The sequence below is a fragment of the Thalassophryne amazonica genome, chromosome 4, assembly GCF_902500255.1.
Source record: "Thalassophryne amazonica chromosome 4, fThaAma1.1, whole genome shotgun sequence".
Lineage (NCBI taxonomy): Eukaryota > Metazoa > Chordata > Actinopteri > Batrachoidiformes > Batrachoididae > Thalassophryne > Thalassophryne amazonica.
Window position 1 is genome coordinate 113,978,058 of NC_047106.1, and position 19,560 is coordinate 113,997,617.

General features: G+C 40.7%; 1 protein-coding gene across 1 annotated transcript in view; it reads left to right on the forward strand.

Annotated features, from left to right (window-relative positions):
- Positions 1 to 19,560, forward strand: part of foxo1a (forkhead box O1 a) — a 127,464-nt gene that overhangs the window by 102,994 nt on the left and 4,910 nt on the right. The window contains 1 exon segment of the mRNA XM_034168437.1: positions 18,866 to 19,057. Within this exon segment, the coding sequence (XP_034024328.1) occupies positions 18,866 to 19,057 (192 nt within the window).

The window sequence follows — 19,560 nt, forward strand, 5'->3', positions numbered from 1 at the left end:
TGATTTACAAAGACTAATTGCGCAACTGATAGCGGACGGTAATATGATGTAGACAGCAGTATGTAAGTGAATATTTTATGTATTAATGGCTGTAAGCGCAAAATTAAATTAAATCAGCCACTTGACACCCCAGTGAGTGAAATTATCATTGAGAACACCAAAATTGCATATTCAAAAAGGCAAACATGATAAATGGACTGTTCATAGGGGGTTTTTTCCGGGTGGGGGTCTTGAGAGAAGCAATCCTTCATGCACTCTGTCAGTAAATCAACATGCATGTTTTGCAAGTGCTATGATGTTTGCATACATTTGAACACATGCAAACCTTCAGTAAATCAGGCCCTTTATCTTGTAATTATGACTTCCAAAGCCAAAATTTTGACTTATTTCACATACATAACTTGAAAAGTTTGCTTTGCTTTTTAACCTTTTAGCTCATAATTATGTTACAAAGTCAAAATGTTGATTTAGCAGCTCATAAGTACAACTCTGGATGCTGACATTGCGATATTTTGTCTGACAGTTATGACATTTTTACCATTTATAATTATGATTAGCAAGTCCAAATTTGAACTTACTAGTGCATTTATTATGACTCACATAATATAATATTGACTTATGTGGGGAAAAAAACTCAGTTATTTGTCAACGGGGGTCTTTTGTTCTTTCTTTCACTAAGATGTCTTGTTCATTTAAAATGCAGCAGCATGTCTTCTTGGGCTCCAAACACAACAGATGAAAAGCTTTACCGACTGACTTAAATCACTTGGCACCCCACGGCACTACTGACTGAGTGTTGGCAGTCCAACATGCAGGCACTCTGGCTAAAAGAAGAACGGTTCTGCCAGATGTGCTGAAAGAACTCAGAACATCTGCCTCATGGCCTGAGAACATTTCAACAATTAAAAGTAAAATGAACAAGAGCAATCTGAGATTTCTGACGTCCGCCAGGGGTTGATGAGGACTCAAAATAAAAGATGTGATTCACATTGTGAACCCGGACTTTACCTGGATCCGGATTCTACAACACAATTCAATGATTTGAAAATTACATCAAAATCCGTGCAGTAGTTCTGACGTAATCCTTAAGACCCTATGAAGCCCTAATACTGTATCTATTTGTGGTGCAAATTTGGTGATAATCCATGAAGTAGTTTTGACATAATCATTCAGACGTATATAAAGTGTAATCTTGATCCAGAATCTGGACCTGTATTACCTCCAAAATTTAATGGTGTCTTCCAGGGCCTAGTATTTATCTGTAGTGAAAATGTCATCAAAATTTGTGCAATAGTTTGATGTAATCCTGGTAACAGACAGACAGACAGACAGACAAATAAACGGCAATGATTTTAAGATTTAAAACGAAAAATGTTTTAGCCACTGAAGTATTTTATTCTACTCATCATGGGTCAACAGGAAATTTCATTTAGACAGTCAAAAAAGTCCTATTTTGATAAAAGGGGGAAATGTGTGATTTTTGTTTCACTTTTCATTAAAAAATAAATAAATAAATGATCAGTTTGGGGAAAAAGTGATTCCTTTCACAGTGTACTGCTGCTTATATGGCATCACAAACAGCTGAAGATAATCAATTAGTAATAATGACTGTAAAAACACGATGGAAAACAACCGTAATTTCTGATTAGTTAACAGCTTGAGCAACTCATTGAAGTGACCTTTTGAGAAGTCTTAGTTGATATCTCACAGAGCACAAAGTAGGTGGCCCAAGTTCATAGGAAAAAACACATTGAGCCTGTGTGCACTCAAAAGATTAGATCAGATTGTTCTGATAGTTCTCATGGTAGAAGTCATATCACCACAGAGGAGACACAAAACAGTCGAATAATGAAATATGCAATCTGATTAAAGAAGAAAAGACTTTGACACTGCACAAAAAAGATCAGATCTGCATCACACTCGTGCAAAAAAGAAGAAAAGGCTGGGCCGTGATGATTTGCAGCCTGAAGTTCTTTCCTTCCACAATGTCACACTGTACCATTTCTCCGTCTCCAAAAGTGCAGAGGAATTTTTGGGGATTGCTACTTACGATTGCTGTGTGGCTCTTGATAAAAACCACATCCATCATTAAAGTTGAAACACTGGAGACTGGCAAGAGTCTGACAACCCTCCCCCTGTCCTACATATTCATGTAGAACTTAACTGACTGCTGCAACCCTCACCACATTAACAACACCGTGGCTTTAGCTTGTCCCATATTTACACTGTTTATGTTGTTAAAAATTGCAAACTCTCTTTCATGGATCCGTGAACTTCAGTCTTTTACCTCGTAAAGTTCTTATTCTTTGTCTTCAGTGCAGTTTTCCTGATTGAAAACGTCTGACCTATAGCACCTTATGGAGCCTTATATGGTGCTGCTGGGGAGCTATTTATTAAGGGTGTCACGGAAAAGCCACAGTTCAGATTGTATACGGATTTTAAGCCACAGATCAGAACTTTTTTTGGATGAGCAAAAAAAGTAAAATAAAATAAGACAAATATTATGTTGGTTTCCTTTTTTAAAGTAATTGGTCACCATTTAAAACAAGGAACCTTTGGTTGTGGACCTGCATAATACTTTAAAATAAAATACTTAGTTGTATTAAATTGCAATTTGAACAGTATCACTGGATAAATATAGTCTTTGTCAAAATAATGAAAAGTAAAAAAATAAGAAGTGGAGCACAGCTAATCTAAGTTTATAACTTCATATTCTTTATCTCTGTGCTTGTTCTGTTGGACCTCAGTGCTGCTTTTGATACTGTTGACCATAAAATTTTATTACAGAGATTAGAGCATGTCATAGGTATTAAAGGCACTGCGCTGCGGTGGTTTGAATCATATTTGTCTAATAGATTACAGTTTGTTCATGTAAATGGGGAATCTTCTTCACAGACTAAAGTTAATTATGGAGTTCCACAAGGTTCTGTGCTAGGACCAATTTTATTCACTTTATACATGCTTCCCTTAGGCAGTATTATTAGACGGTATTGCTTAAATTTTCATTGTTACGCAGATGATACCCAGATTTATCTATCCATGAAGCCAGAGGATACACACCAATTAGCTAAACTGCAGGATTGTCTTACAGACATAAAGACATGGATGACCTCTAATTTCCTGCTTTTAAACTCAGATAAAACTGAAGTTATTGTACTTGGCCCCACAAATCTTAGAAGCATGGTGTCTAACCAGATCGTTACTCTGGATGGCATTTCCCTGATCTCTAGTAATACTGTGAGAAATCTTGGAGTCATTTTTGATCACGATATGTCATTCAAAGCGCATATTAAACAAATATGTAGGACTGCCTTTTTGCATTTACGCAATATCTCTAAAATCAGAAAGGTCTTGTCTCAGAGTGATGCTGAAAAACTAATTCATGCATTTATTTCCTCTAGGCTGGACTATTGTAATTCATTATTATCAGGTTGTCCTAAAAGTTCCCTAAAAAGCCTTCAGTTGGTTCAGAATGCTGCAGCTAGAGTACTGACGGGGACTAGCAGGAGAGAGCATATCTCACCCGTGTTGGCCTCTCGTCATTGGCTTCCTGTTAATTCTAGAATAGAATATAAAATTCTTCTTCTTACTTATAAGGTTTTGAATAATCAGGTCCCATCTTATCTTAGGGACCTCGTAGTACCATATTACCCCATTAGAGCGCTTCGCTCTCAGACTGCGGGCTTACTTGTAGTTCCTAGGGTTTGTAAGAGTAGAATGGGAGGCAGAGCCTTCAGCTTTCAGGCTCCTCTCCTCTGGAACCAGCTCCCAATTCAGATCAGGGAGACAGATACCCTCTCTACTTTTAAGATTAGGCTTAAAACTTTCCTTTTCGCTAAGGCTTATAGTTAGGGCTGGATCGGGTGACCCTGGACCATCCCTTGGTTATGCTGCTTTAGACGTAGATTGTGGGGGGGTTCCCATGATGCACTGTTTCTTTCTCTTTTTGCTCCGTATGCATCACTCTGCATTTAATCATTAGTGATCGATCTCTGCCCCCCTTCATGGCATGTCTTTTTCCTGGTTTTTTCCCTCAGCCCCAACCAGTCTCAGCAGAAGACTGCCCCTCCCTGAGCCTGGTTCTGCTGGAGGTTTCTTCCTGTTAAAAGGGAGTTTTTCCTTCCCACTGTTGCCAAGTGCTTGCTCATAGGGGGTCGTTTTGACCGTTGGGGTTTTTCATAATTATTGTATGGCCTTGCCTTACAATATGGAGCGCCTTGGGGCAACTGTTTGTTGTGATTTGGCGCTATATAAGAAAAAAGTTGATTGATTGATTGATTGATTTTTTAAAAAGATGAGGGTATCTGCATTGTCTGGTGAGAGGGTAACAATAATACATTTACTTGTAACCCTTTGAGGATCAGTACATTAGTCCAACCCACTGATCCAAATGTATTCAGGTCAGTGGTCCTGCTGAGCAGATGCTCAGAAACAGTTGGAGCTGTGGACGTTCAAACAGCTCAGCTGTGCATGTGCTTCAAGCATGATGCTCAGTTCAGTGGCTTCAGTCTGGACAAGGAAGAGACGACAGACACTTCATCCTCAACTCCTTTATGTTTTGAGCGATTCTTTCTGTTTTTGGATCTAGAAGTGTGCTGAGGATGCCGCAAGCACAAAATTGCAGTTGGCCAAAGGCCTACTCTCCATGAAGACAACACTCCTTTTCCAGCAATGTAGAGGCAAACCATGCATGCAGAGCAAATCTCAATAATATTTATGTATATTATTGTTTTAATAATGGTACATTTTCTGTTCTGGTGCATGCATGTGTTCTACAGTTGCCAACAGAATAAGAAGAAATAAACAAACATATGTCCATCATAATAACTTCACTTTGAAATTGCTAATGTAAACAATAAATCAGTCAAAACTAAACTTGGTTTCAAAGTCAGTTTGATTCAAACTACATTTCTTCAGTCTTAAATATTAGAAATAGGAAATAGTAAGTGGTCTGCATTCATATAGCGCTTTTCCATCTGCATCAGACACGCAAAGCACTTTACAGTTATGCCTCACATTCACCCATTCACACAGACACACTCACACACCGATGTCAGGGTGCTGCCATACAAGACGCTCACTGCACACCAGGAGCAACTCGGGGATTAAGTTGCTCAAGGGCCCTTAGAGATTTTCTGGTCAGGCAGGGGTCTGAACCAAGGATCCTCTGGTCTGAAGCCCACCACTTAACCACTAGACCATCACCTCCCCATAAACAGTAAGATAATATTTGTTATATTAATAAATTATTATATTATTAAATACTATATTCTTTCAAAGTTTTAGAATCTGGTTATTATTATTATGTGTTAAAAAAAAAAGTCTTTAAAATGTCTTCACCATTGGACCTTTATGGGGTTGGAGGGTTGGGGGTGGGGGTTCTGCTCCTCACCACTGTGGCTCTGCCCCAAACCTGAGGCCTGCACACAGTCTGTATGAGCTGCAGACTAGACATATGAAGACATGTGGTGTTTTAATGGCTGTTGTCAGCTCTATGAGTCCATGCTATCAAACAGTGAGACACCATGACACAAAATCACACTTGTGCAAACTTTGCAATAAATGCACAGTTCACCTGCATGCCAAACCATTGGGAGGGGGGTCCTGTAGAGTTCTTGATCAGCTATGATCCATTACGCCAATTTACAAACCTTTGCATTCATCATATTTACACAGATCATTTACACAGTTATGTGAAGTTAGGTTTGCTGACGTGGCACACTCATACAAAAACAAGAGAAATGTGTGACAAGAAAATAAAAAATAAAATGTTCCTGAATGAAACCCAGAGTGTGTTAATATGCAATATGCACATGTTCTTCCACACTCTTACTGGCTGCAGTGGACTGCAGTGAGTAGAATCAAATCCATCCTGTGCTGATGTTATATTGCCCTGAACACACACACACACACACACACACACACACACACACACACACACACACACACACACACACACACACACACACACACACACACACACACACACACACACACACACACACAGCCACTGGAGATGGGGCTTTTCCATTCACCAACCAGACACCATGAGCCAAACGTCCCACACGGTGAGTTCTGCCAAGTTCTGGTATTTCCCAGCCTACTGTTTTGTTTTGTTTTCTAATATAGCCCTTCACTCACACTCTTTTCACGCTGCCTAACTCTCTTAACTATTACTGCATACAGACCGAAACATAGACACATATTTGAGCTGTAGCTTCTTTTCAGGTGTAAGCTTGAACTGAGTTTCTATTTTATTTTTTTGTTGGGATGATGCAGGGCTCTTACAGCCATTCAGTATCCAATATTGAAAGAAAGTTGCATCAAGATTGTCCTGAAACACACCATATATCAGTGTTGATGAGGCACGGCTGTATCGCATGAGTTTCAGCATGTTCAAAACTTCTCCAATGCCCTCTATGCCATATTTCTGATTGATGTGCATTGAGGGATGTTGCATACAGGAACAGAGGCACACGAGTGTGTACACAGGTGCACACACACATGCAAGCAAGCATCACGCATAACACATTTGCCCTTGATTACACAAATCTGTAGTAATGACGATCCCAAAAGTAATTGCTTCTTCTTATCCATAGGCCCAATACTATGTATGTGCTAAGTTTGATCAAAATCTGATGAGGAATTCTTAAAGGACATGTGTGCATGTTTTTTAATGTGCTGTTCAACAACACATAAACGTAACTATGATTATTAGTTTATCTGTGCAAATGTGGTTATGATTAATGGTCATTGATGTGTTTTATTGCTAATTAAACTTCTTACTCCACGAGTCAGCAGGTGTATTTCCGGAAAGTATTTCACTCGGCATTTTTCAGCGGGTGACGTAACTTTTAGTAAACACAGAAACAGCACAATGGTACACGGACAGAGTGAAACGAATGCTGTAACGTCAGATCATGAAACTACTGACCGTTCATATGGCAGTGATGACTCAGCATTCAGTCAGATCAGTGGACCTGCAAGCAGATGCTTTGAAGAAAAATCTGGAATATGTTATTTTCAAAAGCTTCAGGACTTGTAAACGAGTGCTGCTTGGAACCTGGTTCAATGCTTTGTACAGAGAGAAGATGACAGTCTTCACCCTGAAACTCTTAATTTTTTTAAGAGAGTCTGTCGGATTTTGGATCTGAACGTGTACCTACTCAGCTGTCTGTGTTGCAGGACTCTATATTAACCTCGTTATAACTGCCGCCATGAACGTGCATGTGGAACGCCTCCATGATGCTTTTAACCGGCTGTGTGTGCGAGTATCTGATACTCCACCACAGTGCTGTTTTTACAGGCTGCCTGAACATGCAGATATATTTCTGGCATTGGAAAAGTCTCAATACATCAATACGTCCATTGATGCTGTCCATTGATTGGGTGAATAACTGAAACCTGCAGTCATGTGAATAGTTCCGACTGTTCCAGATATTAAACCATTCACACACAGAGTAAAATATCAAGTCTTAATCTTACCTGTTCGTTTCAGTCGGATTCATCATCACAGCCTGATAAAAATGTAGCCACATAAAGCTTCCTGATTTTGGAAAACAACATCTGGAAATACTTTTGTTCCTTGTTGGAGCTGAAGAAATGTAACATTTTAAAAGAATTCCCTCTGTTTTGTCTGCTCCCGGTGCGTTTCTCAGCCTGAACCAGAGAATGCCAGTGCTTTGCGCCACAACAAGAAAATTTACTTATTTTAAACATTGAAAAAGTCACAGCACCTCATTCATTCACGTCAGTCAGTATTTATAAAAGACATCAATCGATTCTTTGGCATTCTGCACGCGATGAAAATAAATCACACGATCCACCAAGACAAAACTAAAATTAAATTAAATTTTAAAAAATGTTACATTACTCTGTTTGGGCTCTGTGGAGAAGAGAGGCAGCTCAACAGCGTACGCCCACTCAATGACATGCTCATCAATATTTGCGTGTTCCAACTGCCAAACAAAAGGGTTTTGCCAGCGGTGGAAACGCAAGCCAAACCCGACTTAATTGTTCCCACCTGTACCATACCATGCAGCATCAATCTGGAGCGTTAAGTGGAAATGGGGGGCCATCAATATACGCTGGCTAAATCGTCAAGATGTGACAGCTGCATTCATGTATTCAACGTATCCAGCGTATTCTGCACATTTTTCATATGATGGCATACACTGGCTAAATCGTCAAGGTGTGACAGGGCCCTTATTTCTCTTAAAGTTTGTTCACAAATTTGTTAAAATCTGTGTTCGAGAGCTCTTCAACTTTGCAGAGACCTGGCAGGTGTGGCATATCCATATGCTGATTAAACAGCATGATTATTGCATAGGTGTGCCTTGGACTGGTCACAATGAAAGGACACTCGAAAATGTGCAGTTCTATCACTTGAGAGATTGTCTGAAACTGGTTTGCACAAACAAAGAATTTCTGCACAAACCATTAGAGACCGTTACAGTCCTTCAGGGTTCTGCTGCTTCCTGTCTTAACATATGGTTGTGAGAATTGGATTCCAATTGGGTGATAAACTGTTCCACTGCTCCTTTCCTGTACGGAGTTGAATGTCATTATTATATTTCTGTGGTTCTTTGCAATAAGCTGGTTTGTTACAATGTTAATGTTACTATGTGGTAATATTTTAGCATATTATAATGTAGTGTACAGCTGGGCTAATTTTCCAGCACTCCAGAATTGTAATGGAAATAAGAGACTCACCGCTACAGCCCGACAGAATGAAGAATGCATTCGCTCTGCAAATCAGGAAGAACTGTCACATTTGTCAGATCACACAAACTTGCTTGACACAACTGGTCAGGGTTCATTGAAGTTTTGATTAATTGTACATATTTATTTATGAAGGTCCAGTGATTAACCAGGCTGTCCTGTCTCTTTAGAGCCCGGGGTGCTCACAGTGTGGAGGGAAAACAAAGCAGAGGTAGGAAAATCTGATGAATGTGAAGGAGTAAAAGGCAGCAAATTGGCATTTGATACAGGGGACAAAACTGGGGGGAGATTTCAGGTTTGAAAATGAAATGGGATGGCACAGATGCGGAGGTGCGAGTGGGAAGCAGCGGATAAGCTATGAATCAGATGCAAGAGAGTGAGCCACAGTAAGAACGGGATCGATGACGTTAGCCACTCTGCACGCGAAGTTCCAGCCATTCTTCCAAAATAACAAGGTTTACACATGCACAAATACCAGCCCCAGACAAAGTACTGCATGTTATTTCCTGTATTCAAAACAGTACTCAGGCTGTAGCTAAGGATGGTTTTCATGATCAGTTGATCTGTGAATGTATTCACAGATAATTGATCAGTTGCTTCACCGGCGTTGTCGGTGACTATAACAAAACCTCTTCCACTGCTAAATTTTCAAAGCCACAGCAATCGCTGGCATTTTATCTTACATTATTACACAACAGAGTGAATGTTTTCAGTCGCCTGTTTCAGGGATATTTCAAAAAGAAGTGAACTGAGAGTAATTTCTTTCAGCTTCTCCCTTTCTCACTTGGGGTTGCCACAGCAGATGCTAGAACTGATTCCACTTAAATCTGTTGGCGACATAGACCTTAGGATGAGGAAGAGTTGATTATATTTTGAACCAAAAGTGGGTTCAGAATCATTTCTATTCCGTACTTTTATAAAAAAAAAAAAGTTTCCCATTCATATCCATGAATATATCCACACACACACACACACACACACACACACACACACACACACACACACACACACACACACACATAGTCAGTGCAAGTCTGGTAGCCTACTTGGCTCGGCCTAAACCCAAAACATCAATAGGTATTTAAATAAGGCATTGTTTCAAAAATGAATTCCAAGTTTAATGATGAACACATCTAAGCCAACTGCACAGACGCTGTGTGCACAGTTACACAGACGCAAAGTGTCAGACACAAGCACCCGATGGACAATGCAAGCAGCAACGCAACGCTTAGTCATGTAAAGTCCTTTAAAATAAAAATTCAAAATATATCTGCAACATGAAAACAGGTTGGCTCAGCAGCCAAATTATGAAATTGATAAACAATGGAAACCATGGCTCGGCGGCCAAATTAAAAACCATCAGAACGGACACCAACATGATTCGTGGCAGTTGCAATATAATATTAACAACTAGGCCTATTTAGAAGAAAAAAGTAATTAATGGCTTACACTTACATTTGATGAATCCTTTTAATGCTACAGCAGGAGACGACGGTTTTTTTTGTTGAACTCTCTTATTACGTCATCATAGTCCAACGATTCGGTCAGTTCTCTTTCAAGGGAAAGCACGGAGAGTGCATTCAGTCTATGAGTCAACATGGATGTTCTAGTCGACGTTTTTATCCGATTAACAGCAGAAAACAGCCGTTCTACAGTGCATGTTGTTATTGGCATTGTGATGAGGGCCCGCAGAAGACTATTTATTTGAGGAAAAATGTCATTCGGGCAAGAGTCAAGGACTTCCAGAAGTGATGGAAATGCACTGCCCTGCGCCAGCTTCCTATTCAAAAGCTGAACAAACACTGCATTTTCAGGGCCTTCGATTGCAATTTTTAAGTGTCCTGCGACAGGTTGCAGTGATGTTTTTTCACCAAAGGTGCTCGAATGAGGCATGCAAGCAGCAACTGCCTTCATAAAGCCATATGTGTCATCCTTGAAGCTGCTGATCCAGTACATCGATCCATATTCGCTTAAGGTCTGCCTTGTCCCTCACAGGTGTGGCTTTGCCCATGCTACATTCGACCTGCGTATCAGCAAGCTTTGCTGGTAACTTTTGCTTTCTGGTGCCACTTACATCCCAGCTGACAATGTCATTTTTCTTACAGATGTCGTCGGTCAGCTCCATTACTTTGTTAAAGCAACTGTCATCATTCCGGAATTGAGTGTAAGATTCCTTAAGGGCTTCGAGCAGATTAATGCAGTCTGTAATTAATATTGTGGAAGACTGCAAGCCTTTAGTGGCATAGTCGCTCGTGTCAAAGAACTGGTTAAACATGACTAACAGAAAGATGAATTTCTTCGTTTGCATCTGCTGCAGTAATGAGTCGGCTTCAACTTTGGTGTTACCGGAGCCGGACTCCGAGTACTCGACAAGCGTCTCCAAAATGCAATCCAAAAGTGTCAGGACTTTATTTACTGCGCCTGACCAAGAACTCCACCGAACATCACAAGCCCTGACGAGTTCCAAAGTTGGTTTCCCCGGACGGAGTTGTTTTTGCACCTCCATGAATTTTGCATGCCTGTTTGACCCCGTCATGAACAAATGTATATTATTTATCACGTCATAAAATGTAGATAAACCGGGGGAAACCTGTGACGCTGTGGAGAGCAGCAGGTTTAAACGGTGAGAAGTACAGTGCACGTATGTTGCATTTGGAAAATGTTTATTCAGAAGCACCTGTACCCCCCCTTTATGGCCTGACATAACTGATGCCCCGTCAAACCCAAAACCAACACACAGCGCATGATCAAGCTGAAGTGGCTCCAAAACATCCAGAATCTTTGCTTATATGGCGTTTACGCTCATGTCAGTAGTCTCGACAAAGCCCACGGCCCTTTCCTTTAGCTGGCCTTTGTGAAGATATCTAAGGCACACTGCCACAAGCTCCCTTTTGGACAAGTCTTTACATTCGTCGGCCAAAATTGTGTAGTATGTGCCTGCCTCCTCTTGCAGTTCTGCCTTTATTTTCCTGATAACAAGTGATGCGGCAATTTCCAGTATTTCATTCTGGATGTCAGGGCTCATTGATGTTGCATTCCCAGGCAATTCATCCAGACGTTTTGCCATATCTGGGCGAAATTCTGTAATTAGTCGAAACAATTCCAAAAAGTTGCCCTTGTTTAAAGCTTCTTTGTTTTCATGATGCCCACGCAAGGGAATGTCTTGTTTTGCACAAAATAAAACAAGTCTGATTACAGAGTCCATATGCTCCCTGTTCCTCTGCACTATCGACCTGTTCCCTGCATCCTGGTTAAGCTGGTTGACGATGTTTCCTAGTCCTTGGTGGCTTTGCTTGTAGCCCTCAGCCCAAGCTAGCGCTGCAGCATGAGCCCTACTAGCCTCATGTTTGGTGCATGAATGGGAAATGTGTTTCCAGTCCTTAAGGCCAATTTTATTGAATCTATGTTCGATGGCAGCCTCTGGGAAATGGCAACATGGTTTGCAGAACACAGCATCCCTCGAAATATTGTATTCTAGCCACGAGAATTTTTCATACCACAGAACATTGAAGCTTCTTGCTTTGCCTACTATGGTGGTGGCCGGGAATGAAGTGAGTCTTGGTCGGGTGGCGGGCTCATTTATACCAGACAGGTCTGAGGGGACATCGATAGCCTCACTGCTGCTCCTGGCCACAGCTGACTCTGAAATTATGAACGAAAATAAGGCTTTGATGAATAACGATTCGATTATGCCCATCAGAGTTCAAAGCTGCAGAAGAGCCCTTCATCTGGTAACGAGAATCCAGCATAACATCACCTGCTTCTAAATAAAAGGCTCTTTCAACAGCAACTATTTTATTATTTTTAAAAAAGCTGTTTCATTTTATATTTTAACAATAAATGAACGGATCATTAAAAATGTCCCGAAATCAAAGTCAAAAGACATTTGCACAGGTAGAAGCTCTCCACTTATTGTGCTCAAATTCATATTTTAGAAATGACTCTGTCCTGACAACATTAAAGGCGACTTCATATTTTGGTGAAATTACAAGTTGAAATGACTATATAAAAAAATCATCATTCAAGGATTCAAGGATTCAAAGGAATTTTATTGTCATATGCACAGAAGAACATGTACCCTGCACAATGAAATGTGTCTACTGCATTTAACCCATCCTAATTGCCAGTAGGAGCAGAAGTCGCCATTAGGCGCCAGGGGACCAGCTCCAGATGTACATCCCTGCCTTGGTCAACAGCAGGGCTGAGCAAACCAACACCGACCCATAACAAACAACACACACACAACACACAACACATAGGCCGGCCCGGTACATAAACATATATTGAAAAGCAAAACACGAGGAAAAAGGAGAAAAAAAAAAACCCTCATAGCCGCTGCGTTACACAGCAGCAATGAGGAAAAAAATCCCCATCGCACAGACAAAAACAAGGACGACAACCGAGATTTGAAAAGGTCCAGTTTATCAGAACACTCCGGAGGCAGCCTGTTTGGCGCCGTCAACGGCCTTGTCCGACAGTCCTGGAGGGGGAGGGGCACAGCCCGGAGCAGTCCTGAGCAGTCCACACAGTCAACATCAGAGCTGGAGAAGCTGAGGGGAGGGGGGAAGACCAGGTAGCAAGGCTTAAGTGTTGATCTTCTGAGGAGGTTTTATCACAGTGACCTTGAAGTGCAGCTGTGTTTGGGGAAGCCAAATGAATAACCAGATTAGCAGACGCCTGAAAGATTCCACAGTTCTGAGAACAAAGTGGCTCTCAATGCATCTGAATGTAGAATGTGGTCTTCACAGACGATTTTGAGCGGGTTTCCAGGGCTGCGATTCTGCTCGAGATATTTTCCAACGTGCGGTTAACACCCGCCGACTGCGCAGCCACTGCCTTCCCAATCAAATCAATCATGTAGGGCAGCCTGGAAGGACCAATCAAAGCTGCTTCCACTTTCTTGATTTTTCGGTAAACCAGCGCAGTGCCCGCTCCACACAGCAGAAAGCCGGTCACCACCAAGCCTAATATGTACACATCTTCGACGTCCTCCACAGAAAGCATGTAAAGGCACATGACCTGCCATCTCCTCCACGAGTCCATCATGTAACCCATCACATGCGTCCCGGCAGGACAGGTCGGGTCCTCCGCCCCCAAATATCTTGTAGAAAAAATAGTGTCAATTGCGTTCAGAGACCACTTTAACAGATACATTTTTGTCGTTTTCCAGAAGAACAAAGCTGCAGCCTCACAGACAACATGCCACAGAAGCAGGAAAGATAAGGAGGGAGGGAGAAGAGAAAAGTGCGTCTGTCTCGGCCGAGTGCAAGCTGGCAAAAAAAAATAAATCATGAGGTTTATGTCACAGAAATCCTACTTTACAATCACACTGCAGTCATTGTTGAATTATTTCGTGTTGCATTTATAATAAACATTTGTATTTACGTACAGTGTCTGTTTTTATGGTTGAAATGAGATATAAAAAATGTACAAATTTCCATGTTATTTTGTCTAAAAATAAATGTCCGAGGTTCCTTATGTTAAACAAGAAATTATCTAATCTGAAATACAAGGTGGTTTTAGTTTACAGATGAAAGGTTTCTAAAGAACCATTTATTGATTTATTTAGCTATTTTAATTACAAGTGTTCTAAACTTTTTTTAACAGTAATCAGAGATTTTGAGGTAACAACAACAAAAAAACATTTTGAAGGATTTTTCTTCAGAAAACTGCTCTATAAATGAGCAGTCCTGTGACACGTATGTTTTGCACAGATCAGTGGTTTCTGCCACTGCGTCACGGCTCAGAGCATAAATTGGATTGGATTGAACTTTGACTGCATCAGCCTGCTGACAAGCGGCAATGCGCGCACCCGTCAGAAGCGTCGGCTCGGCTTTCCACTCGTCGGCTCGGCTTTCCACACGACGCGTCGGCTCGGCTTTCCACGCGACGGCTCGGTTTTCCACGCGACGCGTCGGCTCGGCTTTCCATGTGACGCTTCTGACGCATCTAAAAAGCAACTCGTCTCATTGAAAAAATAATATTTTTAGACCAATTTTTTGACGCATCTGACGTATTCAGTGTGAAAGGCCCATTAGCTTTTACCATATAGGCATACCTTGGCATGGAAGAGAAGGTGCTATTGCTGTAGACTGGAGCGCTGCTGAGGGTGAGGACGATTCCGAAATGTCGGTATCACAGTTTGCCGCCACCTCCGTTTGAGAAGAACAAGATGGGTTGTTCTTCAATTCATGCTGACGTCCACGAACAACAAAATTCAACAGACTTGTTTGCTTACACTGCTTAGACATTTCTTGACTTTCTGCTAACACGATGAGCCTGTGTACCACAAATGTCCGACGCTTTGAGAGACGTTGAAGAAGAGAGGGGCACGTTGTCACGCAATTACAATCTGATTGGCGTTTCAAGATGTAGCGTAAGCATTATGCCACCCAAAATTGATACTCTGAAAATGAATTAATAAAAATCACAGAAGATGAACCAGATTTTTTGGACAAAATTTATTAATTGTCGCTCAGTGCTAATGCAATACCATATCATAGGAATACAATGAGGCAACAACAGGTGACTGTCGAGTGCCGACTCATTGGATGGGGCGGGCCTGGCTGACAAGTGGGCGGCCCCAGGCCCATCCAGGCCCACCCTTGGCTATGCGTCTGGTCTAATCAGCATCTTGATATGGCACACCTGTGAGGTGGGATGGATTATCTCAGCAAAGGAGAAGTGCTCACTATCACAGATTTAGACTGGTTTGTGAACAATATTTGAGGGAAATGGTGATATTGTGTATGTGGAAAAAGTTTTAGATCTTTGAGTTCATCTCATGCAAAATGGGAGCAAAACCAAAAGTGTTGCATTTATATTTTTGTTGAGTGTATTTTGTTGCACCACCTCTGGCTTTTGTGGCAGTCAGTAACGGTTACTTTTTTAGACCAAGTAGAGGGAAAAAAATATGGAATCACTCAATTCTGAGGAAAAAATTATGGAATCATGAAAAACAAAAGAACGCTCCAACACATCACTTGTATTCTGTTGCACCACCTCTGGCTTTTATAACAGCTTGCAGTCTCTGAGGCATGGACTTAATGAGTGACAAACAGTACTCTTCATCAATCTGGCTCCAACTTTCTCCGATTGCTGTTACCAGATCAGCTTTGCAGGTTGGAGCCTTGTCATGGACCATTTTCTTCAACTTCCACCAAAGATTTTCAATTGGATTAAGATCCGGACTATTTGCAGGCCATGACATTGACCCTATGTGTCTTTTTGCAAGGAATGTTTTCACAGTTTTTGCTCTATGGCAAGATGCATTATCATCTTGAAAAATGATTTCATCATCCCCAAACATCCTTTCAATTGATGGGATAAGAAAAGTGTCCAAAATATCAATGTAATGAACATGAATCATGGGACATGCAGCCCCATATCATCAATGACTGTGGAAATTTACATGTTCTCTTCAGGCAGTCATCTTTATAAATCTCATTGGAATGGCACCAAACAAAAGTTCCAGCATCATCACCTTGCCCAATGCAGATTTTAGATTCATCACTGAATATGACTTTCATCCAGTCATCCATAGTCCACGATTGCTTTTCCTTAGCCCAATTTAACCTTGTTTTTTTCTGTTTAGGTGTTAATGATGGCTTTCGTTTAGCTTTTCTGTATGTAAATCCCATTTCCTTTAGGCGGTTTCTTACAGTTCGGTCACAGACGTTGACTCCAGTTTCCTCCCATTGTTCCTCATTTTCAATTTTTGAGACATTTTGCTTTAAGTTTTCTATCTTGACGCTTTGATGTCTTCCTTGGTCTACCAGTATGTTTGCCTTTAACAACCTTCCCATGTTGTTTGTATTTGGTCCAGAGTTTAGACACAGCTGACTGTGAACAACCAACATCTTTTGCAACATTGCATGATGATTTACCCTCTTTTAAAAGTTTGATAATCCTCTCCTTTGTTTCAATTGACATCTCTCGTGTTGGAGCCATGATTCATGTCAGTCCACTTGGTGCAACAGCTCTCCAAGGTGTGATCACTCCTTTTTAGATGCAGACTAACGAGCAGATCTGATTTGATGCAGGTGTTAGTTTTGGGGATGAACATTTACAGGGTGATTCCATAATTTATTCCTCAGAAATGAGTGAGTCCATATTTTTTTCCCTCTGCTTGGTCTAAAAAGTAACCGTTACTGACTGCCACAATTTTTTTTCTTGATTTCTTATAGTGTTTCTTAAAGCCAGAAAGTTGCCATTTGAAATGACTTTAGTTTTGTGTCATGTCTGTGATCTGCTTTTTTTCTACAAAATTAAACTGAATGAACATCCTCAGAGGCTGGTGATTCCATAATTATTGCCAGGGGTTGTATATGCAGAGTCTCTCTAATCACAGCCATAGAAACCTATAGCCCTATAGCTCCTTCAGAGTTGTCATGGGTATTTTGTTGGCATTCCTCACTAGTCTCCAGTTTGCATGCTCACAAGATATATTTTTGTTCTTGAAAATGTTGATGTGTCCATCTCCTGACTTGTCTAAAGAAAAGGAGCAGTAAAAATTTAGTTTTTACATGTAAGGGTATTCGTACATATTCAAGCCATTGTATTGACTTTTAATTGTTTTTTTCATGTTGTCGAGATTAGTTTTCATCATTGTAATAATTTTAAATATAAAGAAGCCTGAATTATGTTTTTTAATGTCCATTTAATTTCATTACAAAAGTCAGACAAAAGCTCAATATTTCACAAACTTTCGAGTATCACTTTATGTCAAAGTGAGAAAGGCACCATATTATCATAATGGAGAACCAGCAGTAGTTTGCCATTTTTCTTTCATAAATCACTTAATTATAGCATGTAGATAACAACTCATGGTTTGGATCAGATCATGTTTTTTAGCCACAGATTGGGTAATTTTTTGTCTCAGGAAAAAAAGGGAGTCAAGAGTTTAAATGTAAACAAGGAACATTTGCTCATGGTCCTGAATGAAAACACAGTGTCTAATGTTTAAATACTATTTTAATATAGACCATGTAGCTTTAGCCTGGCTGCACAGTTGACCCGCACAGGCACAGCACTCAGCAAAAGTAGAACAAAATACGTAACTCCTGTATTGGCCCTGAGTTCCACTGGTGCCTGTGATTGTCTCCAGATTCCGTATTGTGACGCAGATGAAAGTCTGACTCTCCGTGGATGAGACGCCAGTCTGACTCAGGTTACTTCCCCAGGCAAGGCCTGTACCCATTTACAGCTGGGTGAACTGATTCACTGTATGGAGATTTCCATAATTATTACTTTAAAAGTAGTCACCATAACAATAAATCTGTATTTCACATTATTTTTAAACTTTGCAATTAATCTGTGGTTAAGTAACTGGGGCACTCGCTTCAGATCATGGCTAGACTATGGAACATTAACTATTACTAATTGCTGGTGATTATTTTCTGTCAATCAGGTATTTTTTAATCAACTAATTATTTCAGCACCGATACAGATTTTATTTATGTATTTATTTTTTCTGTGGCTAAATTTCAGCAAACACTTTGGAGCTATAAAAGTCCATGAAGCAAACAAAGAATGTGTTGAGGAAGTGATTATGGACATTGTCGCAGTAAGACACCTTTTGGTTTGCCGACACCTGGCCACCATTCTCAGCCTTTTGTTTGCTGTGTTTTAATAATGCTTCACTGCTGTCTGCACAAAAAAAGACTTTTTCCACTGATACAGTGTTGGCCTTTGAAGAGGAAGGATTAGTGTGTTTCCTCCTTTTGATTCAGTTGCTGTTCAGACACGACACGTAGTCAGGTGGAATGTGAGTGTTGTTATAACGGTGTTTTTAAATATTTTCATGAGGGGAAATGAAGCCCTTGTGTAGAGTGTTTTGTGTGTAAGTGTGCTTACCGAAATCCTGCTCTGTTCAGGATGTGTTGCTCATTAACTAAACTCACTGACACCTGCTGTGCACGTGTTGCACTGAATAGCAAACAGCATTAGATTGTTGAATGATCTTAAAACCTCCCTTTTCTCTGTAAGTCAGCGATGCAGTTGAGCATGTTTTTGTGAGCACCACCTGCTCAGGTGGATTTGCACTCCTGTGCCAAAGCAGCTATGCCATTAAGTGACATGTTTTTGGAAAAGGGCAAACACACGCCAGCCCCTTTGCTCAGTTTTTCTCTCTTTATCTCTGCAGAACTCCATTCGACACAACCTATCACTGCACAGCCGCTTTGTGCGCGTTCAGAACGAGGGGACAGGAAAAAGCTCATGGTGGATGCTGAACCCAGAGGGGGGGAAGAGCGGCAAGTCACCGAGACGCAGGGCCGCCTCCATGGACAATAACAGCAAGTTCACCAAGAGCAGAGGACGAGCAGCCAAGAAGAAGGTAAAAAGACGCTGAGTGCTTTGAGCTATGTTATGGTTAGTTTTTTCAGCACACTGCATCCCATTTGTCTTGCTGTATTATAGCTAATAAACAGCTGTAGAAGAGGATTGATTTCAAAATATTGAAAATGAACAGGGTTGTCTTCGTGCCCATAACAACGTTCGTGGTACATTTTCCAGAAAACTTTGTGTTCAAGTCTCTGCATTTCTTTCCTGCCCTGTTGCACTTTATCTATATATTTTGTTTGTTTTATTCCTGTACTCTATTACTGACTGTGATATACAAAAATGCAAAGCTTGCACCGTGCAGAATTTCTCCAATTACAGCCACATAAGCCTATAACTTCTTCTGAGTTGTCTGGTTGTCTTGGTGGCTTTTTGGGAAATGTCTACTCCATGCAGATTTACCATAGTGTCATACTGTTTGCATTTCTTCATAATTGATGTAAATAATGTCCAAAACATATTCAGTAGCAGCTTCACTATCAGGGAGCCTCGTCCACA